Here is a 25507-nt window from a genome sequence, read left to right as displayed (position 1 = left end):
AAACGTGGCAGGGGCATTGGTCAGCCCCATGGCCATTACGAGGAACTCGTAGTGACCATATCGGGTTCGGAACGCTGTTTTCCATTCGTCTCCTTCCTTGATTCGGATACGGTAGTACGCATCCTTCAGGTCAATCTTAGAGAAGACCTTTGACCCAGAGACTCTGTCTAACAGCTCCGAAATGAGGGGGAGAGTGTACCGATTCTTGACCGTAACCTTGTTCAAGCCCCTGTAGTCCACGACCATTCGTATTGAGCCATCTTTCTTTGGCACGAAGAATATTGGTGCTCCTGCAGGGCTTTGGGACTCTCGAATCTTCCCCTCAGCCTTCATCGTATCAATAAACTCTTTTAACACTTGCAGTTCCTTGTAGGAAAGAGGGTATATTGATCGATGTGGGGGTTGAGCGTTAGGGATAAGGTCAATCGTATGTTCGGTAGTGTTGGATGGGAGAATAGAACAGTTCTCTGTATTAAAGAATGCCTGGAATTCATGAAGACACGGTGGTATGGGGCTTCCCTGGACTTCAGGCGCCTTTCCTGTTAGGTTCGGTACCATCTCCTGAGTGGGAATTATTGCAAAACACGGCGCACCCTCTTGTGCCATGCGTTCAAGCGAACGGGGTTTGACCACTTGAACCTTGGTGGAGTCTAGAGCGAACCACCACTGATCCATCCCCGAATGTATGATGATATTCATTTCTTGAATCATTCCAAAAGATAACAATAAAGGAGCTCCGTCTTTCCTAAAATCTCGGTCGATCGCAACACATGGCTTGCGAAAGTGACGGGTAGTGCCCCGTGAATCGGTGATATCAAAATCAACCCAATATACGCCGTATGTAGGAACTCCTAGGCCATTAACGGATGTAATAGGGACTGACTGAAAAGGAGCTTGTTGTAGTTTTGATTTTAACGCAAAAGTGTAACTAATGAGATTGACGCCCGAACAAGTATCCAAATCAGCATGAGTAACAATAAGAACGGACTTAGGAGATGAAGAATAAATGGAGACAGATGTACGAAAAGTCCTAGAAACCTCAACGAAAGACAAAGGCGATGATGAGGTCGCTCCATCCACTAGGACTTCCTGCCTTTTCCCACTGTGCGTTGAACTGGCGCAGGTTCCGTGCAACTATTGGCGTAGTGGCCTTTCTTCTGACACCGGTAACAAGTGATATCAGAGAGATCCGGTGGGTTCTCGGAGGGCTTTCGTCCTCCCCGCGGCCGTCTCTCGCCCGACTTCTTGTTCTCCCTACTCTTTCGATCTCCGCGATGTCGGAGATCCTGGTCCTTTCTTCGTTTGTGGTGTCGTCCTGCGTCGTGGGTGTCGGTATCGTCGCGTCGTCTCTTCGATGTGTAGTCGTAGGGTTTTCCCGAGTGGTTTTCCTTCTCGTTGGGCCCTCGGAAGTATCTCCCATCGTCGGGTAGCAAGGTCAACCATATCGTTTCGGCGTTCAGGCAGCTGGTCGCAATGGCTCATGATCTCTTCTCGCAAGGGTTCTAACAACTTCCCATAGAAAAACATGGCCTGTTGTTTGTCGGTTCGTCTATCTGTCTGGGCCTCTAAGGAGGCTAGGTACTGATGGAATTGAGCGGGGTCCTGTCCCGGTCGCTGTTGTGCACGTTCCAATTGGGCGGCAACCATAGCTTCTTCGTTTGCCGCTTTGCGTATTACGGACTTCGTCCACTTCCGGTACGTTTCCCAGTCCTTTTGGAGGAGATTCGCCTCCTCTTCGGAGCCGAAACTCTTCTTCAAGCGGTACTGTTGTTTGATATCATGGTCCATCTGACTGCACGCATATAGTATCTTTGCTCGCGCGCTTCGGAAGTGTTTCCTGGAGCTGTCGAAGATCATTCCTAGCTCTTCCATCCAGCTGTCCCACTTGGCGCGGGTGAAACGTGCGCTAAGCTTATCGTGGTTAAACTTGATGAATTTGACGAGGTCTAAGTCGTCGTCGGTGGACTTTGATTGGTCCTCGGAAGAGCTTGGACTTGGCGTGGCATTCCGAGGAGGGGGCGATGTATCCTCGCCAGAGCTCGACGGGTCCTCCTCTGGGTTTCCCGGGGGTTTCCTGTGTACTTGGCCATCGGTTTTCCCACGTTCTGCGGGTCGTGATGCCTTCGGTGCGGGTGCAGCACTAACTGATTCCAGTTGCTCGATTCGCCTTAGCAAGGCTTCGATGACCTCCGTCTGATTGTTAATCGCTTGTGTATCGCCACGGTCTTGTGTTGCTGTTTGGCTTTTGCTGGACTCTGGAGCGGCTGGATCGGTGGATTCTTCCCTGGAATCCTCTCCATGGGGTTTCGATGGGGCTTCGTTCTCTTTTCGTTGTGGATCTGGTGCTGGCTCCGAAGCCGCTTCGCGCTCCATTACGGATTGCTTTCCTCTTCTCTTTGCCGACAACTTGGCTTGGGACGACATCTTCGATAGGTAGACTATTGGTAGAAGCGTAAGAATTGTAAGGGTTCACAGCGTAGTCTAGGTATCGAATCTATCGTCAGGTAGGTGTTCAGGACAAAGCTTACGCTTGTCCTCCTTCAATTAAGAGGGGCAGCTATCGGCACTATATAGGCCCCAAAGGGGGCCTGTAAGCCCCTCGATTCCAGGCCTAATTAGGCACTGTGACAAGCGAGCAGGATAAAAGGTAATAAACGTCGCTCTTAAAATAAAAGTAAGCGTTAACTTATTAAAGAGCTTATGGCCCGAAGCTATTTAAACAATTATTAAGCTATTAAACATATATTTTATTTAATCTTAACGGTAACGAAGCTTTAATAAAGTGTTAGATTTATAGTTTACGAGCTATTTTAAATAATATAATCCTGCGTAGGTTAAAGTTTTTTAAATAGATTTAAAGCTTAATTAAAGCGGCGTATAAACGTTTAAGTATAGAGTTTATATACTCGATCGTAATAAAGCTAAAAGCCGGCTACGTAGAAAGTTTAAAGTATTTTTAAAGGGTTATATAAAATACTTAGTAAACTATAAAGCTATTAATATTTATCGTATATAAATTTTTAAACTAGCGAGAGTTATTATTTCGCGTAATATTAAGTTTAATAAAAACCTTTTTTACCGAGAGGGGAAAAAAAAGGGAGTTAAACTAGAGCAAGGAGCTCGTCGAGGAAATCGAAAAAAATTATGCTCTCTCCGAGCTTTAAACTATTACCGTATACTACCTTTATTTTTTAAACCCTAATATTATAGGAAGAGTTAAATAATTCTACTAATCTTGTTTCTTATCCCGGAGGGCTTAAAGGGCTAGTCTTTTTAAATTTAAAAGGTGCGGTAGCTTTTAATACGCTTATTAACGAGGCCTCGAGGGTAAGCTTAGTATTTAAATTACGTTCGAAAAATTATAAAACCGAGCGTAATAATACGAGTAACACGGGACTCTTATCGCTAGGCCGTATATTTAAACCGAAAAAAAGTCCGGAGTAAAAAAGCCGGCTAAAAGCCCGGAAAAAAAACCGAGGCAAGTAAGCTACCGCTATTTATTTTCGAAAAACGCTAAACAAGCGAGCTTATTAATATAAAAAGCCTTAAAAATCCGGAAGTTTCCGAAAAACGAAAAACAGCGTAATTTAATAAAAAAAAAGTAATAAACTCCTAGGAATATTTCTCTTATTATAAAAGAGATTTAGAACGAAATTATTATAATTATACTATTAAAGGTAATAGAAACGTTTATACTTAAACGTAAGCCGCGTGCGCGCTATTAAAGGCGTATAAAAGAGTCGTAAGAGTTTAATTAAGAGCGATTACGCTTATTACGGCTAAAGAAACAGAAAAATAATAATATTAAAAGCACGTTTTTCGTGTTAAGCAGCGAAATAGAGCTAAATAGCTTATAAATACTAAAGGATTATAATAGATTAATTCTCCGCATAGTTTCTATAGTAGCCTCGTATACGTTTTTTATGACTTATTTTTTTAATATTAATAAGGCGCTACTATTAAAAAATAGAGAGCACTATATTACTTATATTACCGTTGCGAAGGTATATTCACTAGAAAAAATAGTTAAAAAGGCGGTATTTAGGCCTTATTTAAAACCACCTCCACGTTTTTAAAATAAAGTAGCTATTTATTTTAAAGGGGAGTAGTTTATAGCCGTTACTAAGCGAAAAATTAATAACTTGATAAAAATAGGGGCTTAGGAAATTATTAAGCGCCCTTATAAAAGTACCCTATTACCGTTAAAGTAAGTGTTTATCGATAAGTTCGACGAAAATAACGTTTATATATTATATAAAGCTTAAATTTATATACGAAGCGATAAATAAAATATAAACTCGTTTACGAATATATATGCCGTAATATTAATCGCGCGATTTTTTCGAATTATAATAGTTTTAATTGCGAAATTTAACTTAAAAACGAAGTAATTCAATGTGGTTAATATATTCCTTAATGCGACTTTCGCTAAAAGATCCTTACCGGTGTATTATAAGCTCTCTTTAAGGTACGAATAAGCCGGGATGTATATTAAGCTTCGTAAGGCCCTTTATAAGTTAAGAGAGTCTCTGTTACTATAATATAACGACTTTTTTAACACTCTTTATAAGCTAGGCCTTATTAGTTTAAAATAAAACCCTGCTTATTTTATAATAAAGAGCGTATAATATTTATAGTTTTTTATATAAATAACTTCTTAGTTTATTACCGGAAATTAGAGTAGAATAAAGCCGATAAACTAATAGTTAATATTAAATAAGTATACGAGGTTAAAAATTAGGGTAATATAGCTTATTATTTTAGCGTACGTATAACGTGGTTTACCACTACGCGACGTATATTACTTAGCGACGCACCTTTTCTATTTCTCGACCTTTTTATATAAATTAATTTAATTATAACGCTTAAAATTAATTAAAACTATTCGTTATCCGATTCTTCGCTTAATTTTATATTCTTTTTATATATTTATACATTATAATTTGTTTCGCCGTAAATATTATAACGCTTTTTACCGGTCGCCCTCTATTTCGACGAACCCTTATTTTTATTTTTATCGGGCGTTAAACGCTTCCTTTTTACTTTTTCGTCTTATAGCTACTAAAATTTTTTAATAGTAAAGGCTTTTTTAAGCTAAACTCGCGATTTTTTAGCTCTTCGGCGCTTAAAAAGTGCCAAATTAGCCTCCTTTAATATATATATCTTATCGCGTATAAGGGTTATTTTATAAGCTATTTTAGTTATATTTTTCGCTATTTAGTTTACCGTATTTAAAATCGGCGTCGAAAAGCTTCTTTAATAAATAAACACCCTTTTTTTAATATAAGTAGAGTGTTTAGTTATTTATTAAGGGTTAAACGACGTTTAAAGGTTATAAGTACTAGCTGTCCTTAAACGGGATAGGTTAAATATAAACGTCCGGAGACGCACATTTAGCTTATTAATTACCTCGTTAAGGTTATAAAGTATTAAATTAAATACGCTGAATCTAAATTTAATATTAACTTCCGTAAAAACAATAAAATACGCGGCTTTAAAAGCGATAAAAAACTCGAGCTTAATAATATAATTTATAAAAGCTTTAATAAATAGCTCGATTTCTTTCGAATAAGCACGCTTTAAAAATAAATAAAGTACTATATCGAAAAGTTAAAGTAAATGTAATAAATAAGGAAGTATATTAATAATAATAATATTATTATCTTAGTAATATATTTCGAATTCGGCCGAAATATAGCTCTCGTAGCCGTCGAAAATTAAGAGGCGGTAACGACTTTTCGTCTACGATCTAATATATTTATTAAAATACTTAATTTAGTCTAAGCTTATTTCGTTATTAGTCCAGCTATTAAAAATCGGCTTAATTACTTAGTCGCCTAGTAAATCGGTTTCGCGGAACTAGTTCGCGAGGTAATATTAGTTTTAAACGATTAAAAACGGCGGAATACATTAGCCCTACGAATTAATATATTTAATCGCCGTTACTTATTCCCGATTATTAAGTTAAATTAATTTCGCTTTTTTACGCCGCTCGGCGCGTATTATAATGAATATTAACCCGATTATGCTTATTATAAAGCCGGTTTCGTTAAAATTTTAAATATTTTCGTTAACGATCTCGTATTTCGCTTTTATATTCGTGATTAGCGTAAACTAAATAAAAATAATTTTAAAATCCTCATAAAAAGCCTTTTAATAATCGTATCGATAATTTATTTTAATTTTTAAGTCCGGATTACGGTTAATAAAGCGTTTAATTTAATATTTACCGACGCGGTCGCCGCCGCGCGACGCGGTAAAAAGATTAGCTATATTTTTTATACTAACGAAATCGGAAGGCATCCCTCGAATATTTAAATTAATTATATGTTTACGAAATACCTCTTTTTTAATTAAATTTATTTTATATCGTTTCGGTCGGATTTCGCGTTTTAAAGTTCGGCCGTAAATTCGATAACGTAAAATTAATTCGGGTATATTATAAGCTTTTATTATTACTTTTTAATTTATTTAATTCGGTCCGTTTCGTATCGCTTAAATTATTAAAACTATTTAATCTTTTTAAAATTAATTAGGCATTATAATTATAAAAGTATTACGCGTTAAAGTTTAATTATATTAAAATTAAATTAAGGTGCGTCGCTAAGTGATATACGTCGCGTAGTGGTAAACTACGTTAGTTAAAAATAGGGTTAATAAACGTCTTTAATTATCCCACGATGTTTACTTAGAGAAAATAATAACTAAATATAGTTTAAAAGTATTACGGGCTACGATAATACTTTTACTAATCGAGGAGCTATTAAAATATATTAGCGAAGTATTAAAATCGCGGATTAAAGCTTATTAAAAGCGAATTAAATCATTATTTAATAGCTTTATTATAGTTCGCCTTAATATTACGTTTACGTATTTATAATTATTAAAGTTTTTAATAAACTTTAACGAAGAGCACTTTAAGGCCGCTAATTAATGTATTCGGTACGCTTACGGTATTAGGTTTATAGTAGTCTCTTTCGGAGAATAAGAAAACGGCGTTTAGGCGTTAATTATAATAAGCGACGCTTTTTTCGCGAATAACCTAAAAACGCGTAAATCGTTTTATAGGTATATTATTATACTATTCGATGGTTTTATTATATAAAAAACAGCTCGGTAAAACACGGTTACTATATTAATTACGAAGGTAAAATTAATAGCTTTATAATAAATAGTAAAAAAGTTAATTATATTTAAGCGTTTATTTAAAGATTTAAAACTAATATTTAATACCCCGTTCTTAATATATTACGATAATTAGTAAACTATTAAGCTAATTATAAGTTAAGGGGAAAAGATTTTTACGAAGCTAAGGCACGTAAATATTTAAAACCTCTAGCTACGATAAGAGTATTAAAAGCGAGCTTTTTAAGTAACTTACCTCGCTATAAAAGATATATTAATAGATAAACTAACGAAAAACCTTTTATATACTAAGTTCGAGTATTAAAAAAACTCTTAAACCTATAAAATATTTAATAGTTTAATTATATATTATAAAGAGGCAGGCACGAAATAATAATAAGATAATTATTATAATCACCGAATTTCTATTAATTTAAAAAATCGAACCTCGAAGGATAAAAACTATTAAAGTATAAAGGCTCGCGAGAAATCTTAATAAACACGTTAGCTTAATTAATTTACGTATTTTAAACGCGGAAAATAAAAACGCTATAAAATATTAATTACTATTAAAAGTAGCACGCTAATAATAATAAAACGAGGGCTAGCTGCTTAGTTTAACTCGGAGTTAGTGCTAATAAAAGGATCCTTAGAGTCGGATCCTACCGGGGCAAGGGAAAAGCTCTCCGGGGCGAGGCGTTTTTTAATAAGGCGGCCACGTATATTAAAACTAACACTACGCGAGGGCGTAAACGAAGGGCCTAGGGTGGGCGAAGCGCTTAGCGGGTTATTAATTTTACGCTAAGTATTAACGACGGTAAGTTTATTAATATTATTGTAAAAATAGTAGGTTTAACTTATAACCTCGACGTTTATAAGCGTACGAAAAGTGTAACGATATTCTTTAAATTATTTTTATAAACGTTATTAATAAACGAGATTAAATTACTAAGTATTTTAATAAGTTTATATTAATTTTATTTTTATTTTAAATAACGTAGTTAATAATTTTTTTAATAAAGTGGCGGGTTACGCGACGTGCGATTACCGGGGTAAAGTTTTCGTAATTAAGTTATATTAGTATATTAAAGTATATTAAATAGTTTATAGGGATACGTATATATAATTATATTTATAATAATTAAAGTATTTAGTAATATTAAAGCCGAAAGTTTTACGGCAACGCGAAATTTTTACGGTATTAAAAAGTACCGAGCGTAAATAATTTATATACGTATTACGGCGTGCTTTACTAGGTTAAATAAACTTTTAACTCTCACTCGAGGAGCCTCGAAGAGCTTAACGGTTAAAAAAAGTCGAGGTGTTTAATTAAATAAGCGAGCTAACACTAATAGGTAGTTTATTACGCGAGACGGCGATATTTAAAAAAACTATAATAGCTTAGCGCTAGTCTTTAATTATAGCTATAAGCTTAGTACGTGTTTTAAAGGGCTTAACGGGCTTAGCGACGGGCTTAATAAGCTTATTAATAGGGTTAGCGGGCTCGGCAATAAGCTTAACGGGTAAGGCGGCGAGGTTTTTAATAGCGGCAGTAGGTATAGCGATAAACTGCTTAGCATGCTTAGTATACTTAGCGAAAGACTAATTAAACTACGAAATACGCTTAGCACGCTTAGCTTTATAATAAGCCTTCTTTTTAATATTTTTCTTACGTTAAGCGCGGCTTACAGCGATAGCCTATCGAAAATCCTTTAAAAGCGGGAGCATTTCGTTATTATTTTTATACTTATAAAACAGCTTAATAAGGCTACGAAGAGAGTTATTATTACCTCCTCCTCCGCCGGCATTAATAACGTGCGAGTTAAAAATAAAGTCTATAACTTTATATACTAAAATTAATATCGCGAAACCGTTTAAGCGCGTAATATCGATTTACCGGTAAATATAACGGGTCGAGTAATATAAAAAAATTTTATAAAATAAGTTTAAAGTAATAATTATAAACTATTTCGTAATTAATAAACGTTTATAAACGAAACGTAATATAAGGATTTATATACGTAATAATAAAAGCACGAAAAAAAAAGGCTAGGTTAATTAATTACGTTTAAAAATATTTTATAGTATATTACGAGGCAACTAATTATTTACTTAAAATTACACTTATTATTTATATTAATAATTATTACGAGCGCATTATATTATATTTACTTTAATAAACTAAGTCTTTTATTTTTTTAAGTAATAATCACTAGGGCACCTCTACCCTGCGATTATTAATTTACGATAGCTTTAATCTCACCTGCGTGGATAATTAACCTACTTAATAGGCTAATTAAAGGGTGTATTGTAAGAGAATAAAAACAGGGGGTCGCCCCTTAACGCGCTTAGCGCGCTACGTAAAACATTTTATTTATATATTTATTAGTACGGTAGCACCTTTCTCTTTTATCCTTTTTTTCTTTCCTTTTAAACAGCACTTTAGCACTCAATATAGCATTCGAACGCTCTCTGCCGTGCGATATTAGGCAACCAACACCAAGGCGAAGCATACATACACAACTGGGCTCTAGAATGTTTTATAAATAACTATCAGATCGGGAATCGACATCGGACGATGTAAGAATCTGATGTCAATAAATGAGGCTCAAGTAGGTCCATTTCTATGCTGATACTGGACAAAGGATCACTAACGTTCATCGAGGGATACGAATGCGAAGACCAACGCTTCATCGGGACATCGCTCCTTGAGATTGTGAAAAAGAACCAGACGTGCACTTCCAAGTACAGAGAATGTGTAAGCACCATTTAATGAAAATGTGAATCTATCTATATTACAAAACCCGAGGAAACGATCCGTGGCACAGAATCCACGTGAAGACCAAACGCCGAACAAAACCCTGAGGGGCTTGCACACCCTCTCCTCAAGGCGCCACTTGCGACTCCTTCTTCTCCTCCTGCAGCCCAAAGTCCGTCTCAAGCTCCTGCCGTAAATTGGTCTCTTTCTCAAACAGCGAGAGCAAGAAGCATACACCCGAGAAGACGACACCAATCTGCCAAACCCGCTGAATACTCCGACTATAGACCTCGCGCACCTGCTCCGTCGTCACGCCCCCAAACGAGTCCACAAGCACCGCCGTGCCATGCGCGTAAGCATTGCCGTGGTCCAGCATCGCGCGCGCCGCTGGGTCGTCGATGGTGTACAGCAGCTGCCCGAAGCGGTTATTGAAGATGGCGGCGGGGATCGTGACGGCCCAGATGACGCCGAGGCTGCGGATGAAGGCCCAGGTGCCCGTGCTCAGCGCCGTGTCCGACTCCCGGAGCTGCGCCTGGACCGCGGGCAGCAGCACGGCCATGGTCAGGCCCGCGCCGACGCCCAGGAAGAGCTGGAAGAAGACCCACTCGGCTGGACTTGAGTCGGAGCCGAGGAGCGAGGAGAGGCCGCAGCCCAGGGTGAGGAAGGCGAAGCCGATTAGGTGGAGGGGCTTATACCGGCCGTACTTGGTCATTAGGACCCCGCCGACCGCGGAGAAAAGTGGGAAGGAGATAGCAGTCGGTATCAGGTACACGCCGGACAGCGCCTGGTTCGTACCGAGCACGGCTTGGAAGTAGAGAGCGTACACATAGATCATGTACAGACCCATCATGGACTGTAGGAACGTGACGACAAACGCGATAGCCGAGGTACGGTTCGCGAAGAGATGGTACGGCGTGACGGGCTCTGAGACGAAGGGTGTGCCTTCAAACAAGGCGAAGATTATCAAACCCAGCAGACCGCCGGCCAGGGGGTGGCGATGCTGGCGTCGGTCCACGGCCGTGACGCGCCGCCGTAGGTCACGGCGTACATGATGGCGATGCATGATATCGTAAGGATAGTGACGCCAACCCAATCGACGCGACGGAGCTTCTGCACGAAGCCGCCACCCACGCGGCTCTGCAGCTTCATGAAGAATAACGTGATGAGAATGCAGACACCGCCGATGGGGAGATTCAGGTAAAAGGCCCAGCGCCACTGGCCGCCCTGGGCGAGGGCGCCGCCGATTAAGGGTCCCACCGCGGAGAAAAGGCCGATTACGCCAAACAGGATGCCGAGGTACTTGCCGCGCTCCCGCATGGGCACCAGGTCGCACAAGATGAGGTCCACCATCATATTGATTCCTCCTGCACCGACGCCCTGCACCGCGCGCGCGGCGATGAGCATCTGCCCCGAGTTCGCGCCGCCGCAGAGGCCGCTTCCGAGGGTGAACACGGCCAGGATGGCGATGAAGATCGGTCGTCGGCCCCAGAGGTCGGAAAGCTGGCCGAACAGGGGCTGGAGTACGGCTCTGTAGCAGATACCTTATCGTTAGCTAGTTCCCAATAATTTCCGGTTTCGTCAGTCGGACAATATGGCTCCGAAAGTTAGAGAGCCTACCCAGTGAGGAAGTAAACATTCGCAACCCAGACAAAGTCAGGCCCGACTTCAAGATCGGAGGATATGGTGGGTAGAGCTGTAGCAACTATTGCGCCATCGAGAGCACTCAGCAGCGTGGCCAGGAGCAGCGCGAGAAAGACAAGCCAGAACTGCAAGGTGGGTTTAAAAGCTGGCGGTTCCTCGTTGGCTGTTGTCGAATCGCTTTCCACCATGTTGGCCTGGGAAGAGGAAGAAGTCGTCGGGACTTCAGCCACAGCGCTGCCACCCTTGTGGTGATTGTTGCTCATGTCGCCGACAGCAGCGACGCCGTCTTTCTTTGGTTCATCGGGTGGAAGAGACATTGTCGTTCGTGTGAGACTCGAAAAATGGTGCTGGTGTAACGGTAGGTGCAAGTCAGGCGTGGGCGAAGCTGACGGATCTCAGCGTTCCAAGCCTCCCGAGTGGTTTCTGGGAGTCGAAAGCGCCTCCCAAGATGATCGAATGTGATTTGAGATGATGGTTCTCAACACCGAGATTTCTTGCTTGGTTTCCATAGCTGTCTACTCTTTTATTGACCTTGATTTGAATTTGATATGTTGCTGCTGCCTTCTGTAGACCATTTGGAATCTCGACCTCGAATGCCCGACTCCGATTGGCTGTAGCAGCTGTCTCTTGGACTTATTCGCAAGCTGACTCCGATTGGCCACAACTGTCCAGAAGTTTGGAACTGTGCCAAACGCGCCACTAATTCCCTTTTCAGGGCAAAGTACGTTGCTGCGCTGCAAATCTGCCGGCCTGCCGTGGCCAAAGTCAGGGCAGGGGTCGCGGAGATTGGGGTTTAACCCACATCAGTCTCTCCGATTGGTCCGCCGTCTTCTTCAAATCCCAGTCTGGTATGGGCACTGGCATTGAGAATATGTATGTAGCTAGATCAACATCGCCATACCTGTCAAGCAATTGCTCTAGACGAGTTACTTTTGATAGAGGTGGCTTTGGGCCGTAAGTAACTAGTCATGACGGCCAAGGACCCAAGCTGATCATTTTTTTTTTGGCTCCTGGCGTATGCGCAATTACTTGCTGCCGTACCTGTAGTTCTGACATCCTTGCGCTTGAGGTCGTGTAAGTGTCCGGTACGTTCCGCAGCTCTCCATCGGGGCGGTATCATGAAGGAGTCGGCCGCAATTGGCATGGTGCAGGGTAATTACAGCTGCCTAGCACACGCGGCCCGGCCCGTATCATGACGACGGCCGTGGTTGGCGTCTTGACTATTCTCGCGAGCGACGCGTTGGCAATAAGTTCCAGAAGCAGCCAATGCACTACGTTGAGCGAATTGACAGAGTCCTCCGTAGCGCACCGGCAGCAAAAACGGTAAGAAGGAAACTAACATCTCGCCTCAGGACTCTGGCGTACCCAGCACTCATAGCGATATGTTATTGCGCTTGTCCATCAATGTGCCCCAAATGATGCGATAAGAATAGCATGGAGCGATATAGGCGTCGGCGTCGGCCTGCCTTTGGACTTCTAGATAATAGATGGATTGTCTGGTTCTATTTAAACTTCTGATCTACAAGATGTAGGATGTCGACCATGATGCCATGCAATGTCATGTGCTGCTCATTTTCCGGCAAGTCGTATTCCTGTGACAGTATGGTATCGCGCAGCGAGACGGCAATAGGGTCCGTCAGGAATGGCAGTTTGGTCTCCGGACCCTCTTGCGTCGAGGCAGGGGTTGGTCGGCCTGCGGTCACGCCAACAGGATTGATGCCTAGTGCGTTGGTGATGCGCAGAAGCATACCGGAGGCTACGTCAATGAGCACCTTGACTTGGATTGGTAGGCTATTGCTCAATTGGAAAGTCCCAAACTGCAGGCTGGGCAGGATGAGCTTGGCGCTCGCGTCAGACTGCAACGCCAGCAGAAGCCGCATAAAGATGCCTCGGCAATTGCGCATCAAGTGCGCATACGTCGTGATAAGGGTCATGATCAGCACTTGGTCAGTCCGTTTGGGCATCGCAGTATGTGCGGCGGACGAGGCCGAGAAAGCACCCTCTCCTTCTGAAGTAGAAGCAGACGCAGACATACTCTTGATGATGTCCCAGAGCTGCGAGGCCTGGTTGAGCATGCGGTTGAACGGCCGGTGTTGCTCAGTCGACGAGCAATGGTGAGGAACAGTCTCAGGCTGCCCTTTCAAGGGGGAGCTGGTTCTGAGCAGCTCGTAGTCCTCGATGATCTCCAGGCTGAGCTGTGTGAGGCTCTTGCTGTCAATGGCGGGGAGCTCCTGGTCGTCCATGGTCCTGCGAGGCACAGGAGCAGAGTCGTCGACACTACTGTGCAATTGACGCCAGGGCTGTTCTAGACTGGTAGTCCCCAGGGTATTCTGTGGCCCAGAACCGCTTATGTCGGGCATTTCAGCTGTAGCGGGATTGCTCAAGCCCGGCTGTGTATCTGGAAACAGGAATGAGAAGTCGCCGGAGTCGAAACCAGGAATAGGCATGGAGAAGTCCATACTGGAATAGTCCTAGTTGTATAAACATCTTAGCGGCCATCATGCACAACAAATATCGTTGGGAACCGACCATTTGGTTTCGATGATCTGGAAGCATGGGGATGCTCTCTTCGCACGACGCACTCTCGGCCAAGCTGGGCAGTGGCCCGGCTGTCGCACTTGAACAGAGAGTCCTGGGAGCATGTTCTCCACCCCCACCGGTAGACACCGAGGAACTACTCAAGTTGGCCGTAAATCCAGTTGTAGCAACAGCATCAGCCGTTGCCGTGTCTTTCGGCTTTTCGCGCTCTTTTATCTCGTCACTGGGCGCCGGTGCAAGGGGGCGACCCAATGTGATCTCGCAGGCCTGGTTTACCGCCTGACAGCGGCCACATGACTTTCCATACCTCTCGTCCCGGTCGCAGCGAAGCTTGTAGAGCCGGCATAAATCGCAAGCCGAACGTCGAGACTTTCTTGAACCCATATGGACGACGCATGAGCAAGAGAGACAAGGAAAAAAAAGGGAAGTGCAGGCGATAATATCTCACGAAGCCATCGATGACCTTCTGACCATGAAAAGCCCCATCTAAATCTTCTGCTGGGTCTTGGGTTACGGCGACAGACTGGGCAATGCGAATTTATAACGCTTATCTCTGGTCTTTTACCAAGAGCCCATCCGCGGTGGAAGGAATTGACTGACGAAAGATTTGAGAAAAAGAGATATCGTCGTACGCAGCCCTTACGCAGGCTTCAAGGTGCTTAACTGTCTGCCTAATTAGTCAGCACGGCATGTGGAAGGTGGGGTGCGGCGATGCTCTCTCCTAATGTTTGTTGGCCGCATGTGTGTAACATCACCTCCTGGCTTCCAGATTCACGGCGTCAACAGATGAGATAAAGTCGATGCTTGCTGCGAAGGTTGTTGAGTCCAAGTCACCTACTTAATCCATCAACTACAATATGTTCTTCGGTCGCCTTGGAGTACCCTATCAATGGCAGGCAAGTGCTTAAAAGATTGAGACGGGATCGTGTCATTATCAATTGTGCTATGGTATCATCAAGAAGCCTATACTGTGCCTCATATCGTGCAAAATTCATCATTACTCTCCACTTGAACCCGGTATCTATGAATGTGCACGTAGCGCAGCCTGGATCGTCGCTGGCCCTCCGGACTGTTTGCGGCACTGACCCTCCCGAGTTCTTTTCAACAGTCAGTTTCATCCAAGCCCACCCGTCTTCTTCCAAGTTCAGTCTAAGCGAAGTAACGCATAATGTTTTGCTGTGATTCAGGGGGAAGCGTTGCAGTAAAGCCTGTGCATTGACTCCGGCAGCCTGCATCAAAGCCTTGGTAGCCTGAACCACCTTCTGGGCAACTTCACCACTGCCGAGCATGTCAGCCTCGAAGGCCTGAGCAACGTAGACGAAGATCTTGTCGGCCTGGCCAACAGCGGGGTTTTGTCTAGCAAGAATATCAGTTTCACGGATGCCTCCTATTAGAGCCAGGGGGACTTACGATTCAATCAGAGTGACAAGATAACCATAGGCAAACGGTGCTGCCTCTTCGTCGTTGCAGACGGGTAGCGTGTTAACCCATTGGTTGACGACCTCTTGTGGGTTCTGAACGTTAGAGTTGTTGAAGTGGAGAATCTTGGCGATGGCGGCGCATGCGTTTTCGGTCGCATAGACAGCATCGTCACCACGAGCATCGGGCACTTGCGTCACCTGGAATAGGTAGGGGATGGAACCACCAAGGAACGGAGCCCAGGCAGCGCCTCCGCGATGTGCTGCAACACCAATGCCATAGGCCGCAGCTTGTCGGATAGCTGCGGACGCATCCTTGCAGCCGTCAATCAGCGGCTTCTGGATGAAGTTAGCGTAGTTGATGCTCTGAGGCCCGCAGTACTCGATAACATCATCCATGATGCAAAGACCCCATTGTCGTTGCGTCTGGTCCTGAGAAGCAAGGAAGCTCTCGTATGTGTTCATGAGACGTTCCCATGGGCGGAGGAACGCGGCACCGTGGTTCTTGAAGATGGCGTGGAAAGCCTTGTTCATGTCGGAGAGGAGTGTCTGATCATCCTCGATGGCAAGGAGGAGATCTTCAGCCTCGTCCTCGGCGTCCTCGGCAGAGACGCCTTCCTTATCTTCCTCGCGCTGGGCCACGCGGTCTTTGTAGTCCTCAATAGCCGAGTGCACACCATCAATGAACTTGTTCATGTGCTGCTCGGTGAGACATTCCTTTCCAACAACCTCAACAGACTCGTAGAAGCACTGGTACATTTCGGCCAGAGCATCAATAGCGGGCTCAGCCGTCAGTACCTCGAGCAGTTTGTCGACAGTGGCAGCCCAAAGTCCCCGGAGCTCATTTGACGCAGGCCCGTAAGCCTTCTTGTATGAACCGAGCAGTTGGGGAACCAGCTTAGCCGAGATAAACCTGACCGGGTCGTGGAAGAAGAACGCCAGACCAGGCAGCGCAATCCTCTCCATGGTGTCCTTGACATATGGTGCGAAGGCCGCCTCCAGAGTTTGCGCATACACGACAAGAAGCTCGATTGCCATGTGCTTCTCGTCCATTGTGCTGGTTCGGATACCAATCATCTTGCCCTTGAGAGGCACGAGCTCCCATCCGTCCTCTTGCTGAATCTGCTCAACCTGGTCCTCGTCGTCCAGAAGTTGAATATCGGCCTTAGCGCTGGCCAGCTCGACCAGGGGTGGCATAACGTTAGGCAAGAAGGGGAGGAAATCGGATCCCATGACGCGGCACATGCGTCCCCAGCAGTGCATCAGGTACTGAGCCTGGGGATCGTCGGCGTCTGTGATGCTGGTTTGGATGGTAGCGAGGAGGTTGACCAGAGTCATGGCATCGTTGCCGAGACGCTCCTTGCCAACGGCCAAGGCGATAAGGGTTGCGCATTCCATGGCCTTGGCTCGAAGGAGTCGGAACTCCTTCTCGTTCTCCCGCTGCAGGACGCTGACCAGCAACGGCATCAAAGTGTCATAGTACTTCGAGAAAGCGGCCTCAGCAGCATCTGCAATAGTGGCGATGGTAGATAGAGCTTGTTCCTGCACGAAACGCTTGTCGTTCTGGAGAAGGTTGAAAAGCTGGGAGAGCAGGTCATCCAGATACGGCTCAAGGATGTTCTTCTCTGCTTCCTCACAGAAGTTGACGAGAGCCGCAGCAGCGTGGGCCTTGACACGAGGTTCAGGGGAGTTGAGAACAGGGATAATGGTCGTGAGGATCGTGTCATAGTACTCCTTTTGCATGGTGGGCGCAAAGTCGGTGCTCATCTGTCCCAGTGCCTGGCAACCCGCCCATCGAACTCGTGGGTGAGGGTCCTTCAGCGCCGGTACAACGAGGTCTAGAACTTGGTTGAGCTCCCTGATCATCAGCTCGCGACATCCTTCGGAGATGGCAGAAATAGCCATTAGAGCCGCATGGCGGTCCTTCCAGGCCATCGAGGTCATCATTCTAGGAAGCCAGCTGAATGTGGGAGCCAGTATGGTCTCACCGCCCAGCTTGTTGGCCAATCGGTCCATACACTGCTCTCCGGCCACATGGTTCAGATCACTTTCCTCGGAATCAAACTAGGAGGGTGTTAGCCAGAGTATATGGGAACTGGGGACAACACGCACGTCTTCTGAAGCAAGCCATTCGGATGAATCATCGTCATCATCCTCGCCGAGATCGGTCATCAAGCTCAGGCATTGAGTAATCATGTCGTTGGTGTAAGACGAGTCCTTGCGGCACATGGACGGCGCGTAGTCGGCAAAGGTTGCCATGAGTTCGAGGGCATTCTGGCGGCAAATATCACCCAGATCCTTGTCTTGAATAACGCCAACACTGAACATAACCAAGTTGTGGAAAAGGGGCTTGAACATTTTGGGGCACGTTTCGGCGAGGTCGATAAGAGCCAAGAGTGCTTTGCTAAGGTCGTCAGACTCCTTGGAGTCCTTGATAGGCGGGAGAATGTTGAGGACGTCGGGAAGGAGCGCAAAGTATTTAGGCTGGGATTTCTTGCCCAGGCTGCGGAAGAAGGATGCGAATGCTTCCATGGCCGCCAGTCGCACCTAGAGTCGCAAGTCGTGTTAGATCTTTCCAAGTGGAGAGGTCTCATGAACCACATACTGCGACGGAATCATCCTTGAAGCCTCGGCTGAAAGCCTCCATCACGGCAGCCTCGTGCTGCTTCTCTATTATGCCGGGGGTGGTCGCAAATACACGGTAGGCCGTCTCGCGCTTGCCGGCGTCAGGGGCCATGCTGAGCTCGAAGAGGCTACCCAAGATCTGAGGCCAACTATCGTCTGCGACGAAGTCAGAAACGGTTCAGGATCGTTGATACTTATCCACTAGGAGGATGCGAGTTTGACTGACTGTTTTCTGAATACTGCCGCGCCACATCAGCGACGGCGTCGCTAATCTTATTCCTCACGTTGCGCTCGGTCTCGTTGGTGAGGGCTTCGAGGAGCTTCTGTCGGATTGCGTCGGCGTGTACAGGGCTGAGCGAGACGAACATCTCGACTGTGTCGCCCTTCTCGTTCTTTCGTGTCTTGGAGGCGATTCTGCGGAAGATGACAGAAGCGAAGGACCGTATCTGGAAGTGTCCGGCGTCAGATTCTATCCTGGGGAGCGGCACAAAGCAGAAGAGTAGCGAGAAAGAGCCAGGACTTACGGGAGCATCAGTCGAGCCTGAGATCTGCTCGGCCAGGCCCATCAACAAAACCTCAGGTCGCGTCGCGGTCCAGTTGTTCTGCAAATGGTCCTCGGCCTGTGAGCGGATGTTGTTGTCTGGGGACTGCAGAGCCTGCAAGAGCTGAGCAAGCTCTGCATGAACTTCGGCAGGTAGCATCGACATCGTGGGCGGTCGCTGTGGTCAAACTCAGTCAAACTCGCGATGTCGTGCTGTGAAGTAGGGAAAAGAAAATGGTATGGTGGTTGTTGTTATTGCTCTTTCTGCTGGTCCAAGGTGGGGGTGTATTTTTTTAGGACCCTCGATCACAGAGCGTTAAATGAGGGGGGGCATCCAGCGTGGACAAGCGCGGGGACAATTCCGAGGATTGAATTGGACGATGCCCTCAGCCAGAAAGGGATCAAAGTTACTGGAGTCGTACGGATCTGCAGCAGGAGGGGAGAAATCAACAAGGGAGATCTGATGAGAAAAAGATTAGAGGTTGGCCTAGGAATCGAGCGTGAATCTTTTTTTTCCTTGCAACGACGAAACGAAACCCAATCAATTCCGGACAAAAAGACCACCTGAACCTAGTCGCAATGGATAACACCAGGCGCAGCAACACCACCACCCTGGACTTGATACAAGTGGCAGAAAAAATGTTGGTGGGAGATTTGACTGGCGCTGGGCGAGCTAAAAGGTTGCCTGCCTTATCGGCCGCACCTAATGGGCTTGTCCCCTCTTTATTGTTCCTTATCCAATGCTGCCATCCATTCGATGGGCCAGACTGGAATGGGGGCTAATAAAGGTTTCCAGGTGCTTCTTGCGACTTATGCTCCCGTCGCCGTCCAATCTGTCTGCTTCAAGAGGCATTGAAGCCAGGGCAAATTATGTGTGTTTGTGGGGGCATGCGCCTGCCAGTTCCTGTGGTCCTGTGCATTGTATTGATTTTGTGCAGCACACACAGCAGGAATTCCACAAGGGCTCCATTGCCGATTTCCTGCCGATTTCCAAGTATTGCCCACTCGATTTGGCTACATGTAGAAATACATGCAAGCAAACCCATTTATATTTTCATTGCCCTTACATACCACGACCCATTTCGCCTGGAGAGCTGATTGTTCAATGAGGAGGGTTGAAAGGGAGAAGGGGAAAACGCAGTGGCTCATTAGCAGGCACTTACAACCTTATGCACAACTGGGCTGAATCCTCGATGGCACGGAAAACATTCAACCTATTGTTGCCATCATCCCTGCTCTCGCTGCATGGGCGGGGCTGGTAGAGGGGTCCAACTGTCCAAACATTCCACTTACACCTTCATTCCTAGAACCTCAAGCCGCAAATAGTCGGGAAGATGGCCTTTTGAAACGCCATTTGGTTGAAAGATACCAAACTTCTTCACGCATGATTTTTCTGCGACTGCAAGTCGGGGGTACTGGCACCATGTCACATAGCACAAGTCCTTTTGGCGCAGGATTTGGATGCTTTGGTGTGTGCACTTTGTGTCCCTAATCTCCCCATGTTGAATGGCCATCGTCACCTCCAATGTTTACATAAGTCTGCAACCTCCATGCTCGGATCGTCAAGCTGCGGCATCGCCTCCATTGAGCTTTCGTAGATCATGCTTGATGACAAGCGCCAGGCTTAGGTGCCTTGCAGCCAACAGCAAACCAACCGCATCCGCTTACCCAGCTTGGACGTTTGGGCAGGGGAGGCCAAAAGATCATGTCACCACCTGAAGAGAAGTTATATTCCCGGCCTATTGCCTTTTGCGAATTTACCATGGATCAATTACCGACTTCTGCCTCTCTCTCTTTTTCTTGATAAAATACCGTCACCAGACCCGGTCCATGCCGCTGTTCATCGTGTTATTGATGGCCAGTGTAGCCACAGTGATATGACTGAAGCAAGCAGCAACTTAGTCCCGTGCCTCCTTTAAATCATGAGGCGGCATGTTCCGACCCCCCCTCCCCTCCCCAGACTAGAGAGACAAATGACGGCTGGGTGACGAAATTGCATTGGCTGGTCTAACACCACACCGGCGAGTGCCAGCTCTGGGGAAGAGCGAGCTGACATACCATCCGTGCTAATGCTACCTACCTACTGAGGGGAAAGTCAACACCATGATCGCAGTTTAATCTGCCATCACAAAGTCCCCCAGCCCGTTCCTAGCCTACCGAGCACAGCACTTCGATTGCCACCCAGGATTGTTCTTCTTCAATGCCTGGGTATTAGCACAAGTCCAGTGGTATTCTCCCGGTCGGTTTACATAAAAGCTTCGCTGCGGACCCAATCAAGCCATCATGATTATCGAGCCCACCGACCGATACCCCCACCTACAACCCCAGTCGTAGTCACCGAAGGAGAACGAACAGGCACACTGCACTGTTGAATTGGACGAACGGATTCACTCCCCCAGCTTTTGTTACCCAGGAGTACACTGCATACTTACTTAGCGATAATCTTCCTCGGGGAATTTCTTCAGATCAGGCAAACGAATCATTTCCAAGTGCTTGCAGTATAATCAGACACTACAACGGTTGCTCCATCACATACGCGAGCTACCCTGGTCTCATCCGGGGCCCGAGTTCACCACCACCACCACCAAAGCCTCAAACTCCAGCTTGTTCTACACAAGCTTTCCTACCAGCCTCACCTTGCACAGTCGAGCGGCCCAAGAGCAACGCAGCGCTTGGTCGCCCTCTTGCAGAATAAGAAGTGCGCATACTTGTTTGTGCTGCACAATCTCGCCTTTTTGGGCCCTTCGAGAGGATGATTCCCATCCAACAGCCCCCAGTCAAGATGGAGCCTGCCAGCTCGACCTCCGCAAACGATTCCGCCAAGGAGATGAGCATTTCGCCGCCCACGAACCCCTCGCGATCCCATTCCTCCTCTAGCGTCCACCGCATGAACAGCCATGGCCATTCCCACCGACACAGCTTGGCCGAGAACCTGCGAGGGCTGCCCCCTTCCCCTCGATCGCAGCGACACCCGTCTTTGACCCAAGCCGCCATACAAGACCTCCTGAACCACCCGCCCACCTCGAAAGCGCACAACCCCCGATTTGCGGGGAGAGACTGGCGAGATGTAGCTGTCGGCGAGCTTGCATCGAAGGATGATGTGAAATGGGTGACTATGGACACAAGTGTCGAGGAAGCCACCATGGTGCGTGCCACACCGGTCGCCCTACAACCTGTTGTTGGAGAGCCCATTGGAGTCGCTAACAAACGATGATAGGTACTGCTGAAAAACACCGCCAGCAATGTGGTTCTGATCAAAGAAAACGAGGAGGCGACAACACCCATCTCAACCTTCGACTGCAACGACCTGAATGCATACCTACTCGTCGTCGTAGGTCTGGGCAACCCCACCGAAGAGCTCGTGCCTCTGTTCGACACCCTCGCCAAGAAGGCTCAAGCCCACGAAGAAATCCCGCTCCGGGATATACAGCCGCTCTGCCGAAAGGAATCACTGGTCATGATGCACGGGGATGCCAACCTGGCCAAGGTGATCGAGGTGTTTGGCAGCGGGATCCACCAGTTTCTGGTGACGAACAACGCTGGCGAGGTCATTGGCATCCTGAGCCAGCTGACTTTGGTGGAGTTCTTCTGGAACGAGGGTGTCAATTTCCGCGCTATTGACGAGCTCTACCCCCTGATTCTGAAGGATCTCGGTGTTGGGTCCCAGCAGATCGTCGCCATCAGGTCAGTCAACAGCTTCTACATACGATGGCAAACCCTTTAGCTTACCACGAGGAACAAAACAGCGCGGATAGTCCACTGGCAGATGCCCTTGCGCTTATGAACAATGAAGGCCTGTCGAGCGTGGCGGTGGTGGACAATAAGTCCAACGTCGTCGGCAACATCTCGACAATCGACGTGCGACTGCTTACGAACGCGGCGAGCCTCCCGCTGTTGCAGAACACGTGCATGCACTTCGTGTCGGTTATTCTGAACGAGCGCGGCATGGAACAGGGCAAGGACTCGTTCCCCGTCTTCTACGTGAACCCGTACTCCACGCTCGCGCACACGGTCGCGAAACTGGTCGCGACTAAGTCGCACCGGATGTGGGTGGTCGAGTCGGCCTCGCCCTCGCCCTCGGCGCCCGCCACGCCGCTGCTAGGCCCCCAAGTCCTCGTGCCCGAGTCCGCCCGCAACAACACGGCGTCGGCCATCGGCACGCAGACGCACTTCTCCTCGGTCCCGTCGACCTCGCTCTCGGGCCCTAACAGCTTGTCTGGTCGCCTCACGGGCGTCGTAACGCTGACGGACATCCTCAACCTCTTTGCGCGCACGTCTGGCCTGAGCCCGACCGATCCCAGCGAGCAGCGCGCCCGCAGACGGAGAAGCTCTAGCAGCTCTATCCGACCATCGCTCGATGCCTCGCGGTCGAGCATCGATCTGAGAAGGTAGTACTTCCCGGCTTGGTCAAGGTAGAATACAGGGTTTGGGCAAGTGGGATAACATCCGCAACCACGATTTGGGTATATAATAGATGTGTCTTCTATCATGCGGCCTTGTTAGTCTTGGGGGAGAGGAGCTGACGGGTTTTGTCTGAAAGAGTCGCAAGCGCTTGGTTGCGACGAGGCACTTTTTGGTGGGCAAGATTCCTACAGAAGCTGCCTCGGGAAACAGGCACATCACGATACTTACGAGTCAGGGTAGTTTTTGGCGTTGGGGCATGTGGTTCAACGAGTTTCTGATATGCGCAAAGGAGTTCTGGAGATTCGGTTTGCTTTCAACCAAAAAAGCAAACCTTTTCAACTCCAGTCGTGTGCTTCTCTAATAACCTGCTCATGCCAGGGCAGGTATTCTAATCCACAATCACAAAGAGCCCTGCTTTATTCATGCTAAAGTACATCCCTTCAGGTCTTTGGGCAATTTTGATATACCCAAGTAAACATAATTATCAATGCTGGATTTGTCTACCCCTCCCTCGTGTGTCGCGAAGTAGGCGTTGAATACCGCTACGAAGGGGGGTGGGGACGCGGGGCAGGGCTAGTACTGTGCAAAGTATCAGTGTCGGTTGTAGCCCATAAGCTGCACACTGAATATAGGACTTGCTTAATATCCATCAGCTATCAACGCCCTCGCGTCTATCAGCGGTCTGTTGGCCCAATGGCAAGGCGTCTGACTACGATTAAGTATCGCTATCAGGAGATTCTGGGTTCGACCCCCAGGCAGACCTTTACTTTTCTTATTCTGCGCTGCACTGATAATGCCGGATGTCATTGTTTTGGGGGTGGAATCTTTTTCTTTTCTTTTTCTTTTCTTCCTTTTTGGGGGTGGCCTGGGGCCCAGTTCTTTCCAACCCAATAAAATACTCCTCCTACAGATAGATACCTCGTCGTTCTTCAGATACCAACATGTACCTAGCCCATGGCGAATGGCATACACATTACATGTCGTCTGGTTGGATTTATGCTGCTCCAAAGTATAGTGCTGGTCAGTCACCGGCGCCATTTCATGGATCTGTCTTTCTGTTCACAATAACGAACACGCCGTCGCAATCCTAGTCTGCAGTCGTCCTGCTACGCTGCAATGACCGGACTGCTCTTCGCTTGGCAACAAGCAGCGGAACTCGAGATCCGATCCGCTATTGATGTGTCCCGCCCCCGGGCACTCGTGCGCCAATAGCGTCGAGGGCCTAGAAAATAGAAGTCGGGGTATCTCACCGTAACGGATCTGTCTATCCATAGACCAGTAATTTCCACGTCGAGATATATAACGACCAACGGTGAAGAAGGCCCGTCGATGAAAGGTGTTGGATATTGACAGCAACATTGTAAGTGTTTGGGCATATTTCCTTCGCGCCATCATCAATAGCCCAGCACGCTTAGCAAACACTCAACGCTCATTCGGTATCATTGGCCTGGGCTGAGACAGTGTCAGCTCCCGCGCACACAAGTCTACTGGGCCCATGGACCCAGCACCGGCGGCGACAGGCATATCGGCACCGGACATGCCGATGCGGCATGACGATGCATCATCAACAGTGCCCGAAGCAGATGCTGCCTCGCCGTTAGAATACCCATCGTTCCCCCGAGGCAGCACCATCCCGGATCCGCGCTCGGTGGAGGAGCACGGCCGCCTCTGGCAGAACTACCGGCCGGACAAGTACTTCCTGCCCAACGACGCCATCGAGCAGGACCGTCTCGACTTTTCCAATGCGGCCTTCCGCTTCATGTTGGACGGCGCCCTGCATCTCGCCCCGGTGCAGGGCGACCCGGCCCGCGTCCTCGACATTGGCACAGGAACAGGTGAGTGAAACATACACACACATATATTCAAATGCACATCATGTGGGTGCGCACGACGCCTTACTCCGAAAGAAGGAAGAATACAGAGGCGCAAACGACAATGGACAGGCGACGAGCTAATGATAGACTTGCAGGAGTTTGGGCTATCCAATATGCCCGCGAGCATCCGGGCTCGCGCGTGGTTGGCTCCGACCTCAGCCTCATCCAGCCAGACGTGGGCGCCGATATGCCCAATGTCGAGTTCGTGAGAGAAGACTCGGAGGAACCGGTAGTGTCCCTGCATGCCTGCTGCGACAAGCTCTGCGTCTAACATACTCAACCAGTGGATTCATGGCGAACCGTTCGACTTTATCGTAAGACGCCATTGACGGTGTTGAAGCCTCCCCTGAGATGCGTCCGAAGGTTTCCAGTGACTACATACCTACTTACTGATCGACCCTGTCTTGTAGCATTCCCGGCTGATGTTCACCTGCTTCAACAACCCGCGCAGAAAAAGACACTAATAACCTGGGACGACAGCTATGTCGTCTATGGCCGGAAGCCGTTTGATCACGAAACGGCTGCCTGCCAATAGCTGAGTCGCCAACCGGCCTTGACGTAAACTATGCAGCTCAGTCTGCAG

General features: G+C 47.0%; 6 protein-coding genes across 6 annotated transcripts; 2 read left to right on the top strand and 4 right to left on the bottom strand.

Moving 5' to 3' along the window:
* Window positions 1–1079: 1079 nt before the first annotated feature.
* Window positions 1080–2424, bottom strand: PG986_014565 (uncharacterized protein; the record flags this gene model as incomplete). The annotated part of the gene is made up of 2 exons (XM_066850787.1): window positions 1080–1464; window positions 1508–2424. 2 exons carry the CDS (start codon window positions 2422–2424, stop codon window positions 1080–1082), a joined length of 1302 nt encoding a protein of 433 aa, XP_066693025.1.
* A 7586-nt stretch (window positions 2425–10010) lies between these two features.
* PG986_014564 (uncharacterized protein) lies at window positions 10011–11841 on the bottom strand (the record flags this gene model as incomplete). The annotated part of the gene is made up of 3 exons (XM_066850786.1): window positions 10011–10805; window positions 10862–11411; window positions 11501–11841. 3 exons carry the CDS (start codon window positions 11839–11841, stop codon window positions 10011–10013), a joined length of 1686 nt encoding a protein of 561 aa, XP_066693024.1.
* A 1185-nt stretch (window positions 11842–13026) lies between these two features.
* Window positions 13027–13983, bottom strand: PG986_014563 (uncharacterized protein; the record flags this gene model as incomplete). Its single annotated transcript, XM_066850785.1, has 1 exon — window positions 13027–13983. One exon carries the CDS (start codon window positions 13981–13983, stop codon window positions 13027–13029), a length of 957 nt encoding a protein of 318 aa, XP_066693023.1.
* Window positions 13984–15468: 1485 nt separating this feature from the next.
* On the bottom strand, window positions 15469–18812 carry PG986_014562 (uncharacterized protein; the record flags this gene model as incomplete). Its single annotated transcript, XM_066850784.1, has 5 exons — window positions 15469–17544; window positions 17593–18027; window positions 18086–18261; window positions 18332–18551; window positions 18630–18812. 5 exons carry the CDS (start codon window positions 18810–18812, stop codon window positions 15469–15471), a joined length of 3090 nt encoding a protein of 1029 aa, XP_066693022.1.
* Window positions 18813–21428: 2616 nt separating this feature from the next.
* PG986_014561 (uncharacterized protein) lies at window positions 21429–23038 on the top strand (the record flags this gene model as incomplete). Its single annotated transcript, XM_066850783.1, has 3 exons — window positions 21429–21791; window positions 21864–22330; window positions 22393–23038. The coding sequence occupies 3 exons, from the start codon at window positions 21429–21431 to the stop codon at window positions 23036–23038; spliced, it is 1476 nt and encodes a 491-aa protein (XP_066693021.1).
* Window positions 23039–24545: 1507 nt separating this feature from the next.
* Window positions 24546–25195, top strand: PG986_014560 (uncharacterized protein; the record flags this gene model as incomplete). The annotated part of the gene is made up of 2 exons (XM_066850782.1): window positions 24546–24885; window positions 25020–25195. The coding sequence occupies 2 exons, from the start codon at window positions 24546–24548 to the stop codon at window positions 25193–25195; spliced, it is 516 nt and encodes a 171-aa protein (XP_066693020.1).
* Between the last annotated feature and the right edge of the window lie 312 nt (window positions 25196–25507).

The sequence above is a fragment of the Apiospora aurea genome, assembly GCF_038362705.1.
Source record: "Apiospora aurea strain CBS 24483 chromosome Unknown utg000010l_segment0_segment0, whole genome shotgun sequence".
In the NCBI taxonomy this organism is placed as follows: Eukaryota; Fungi; Ascomycota; class Sordariomycetes; order Amphisphaeriales; family Apiosporaceae; genus Apiospora; species Apiospora aurea.
This window is presented reverse-complemented; position numbering and strand designations above follow the sequence as displayed.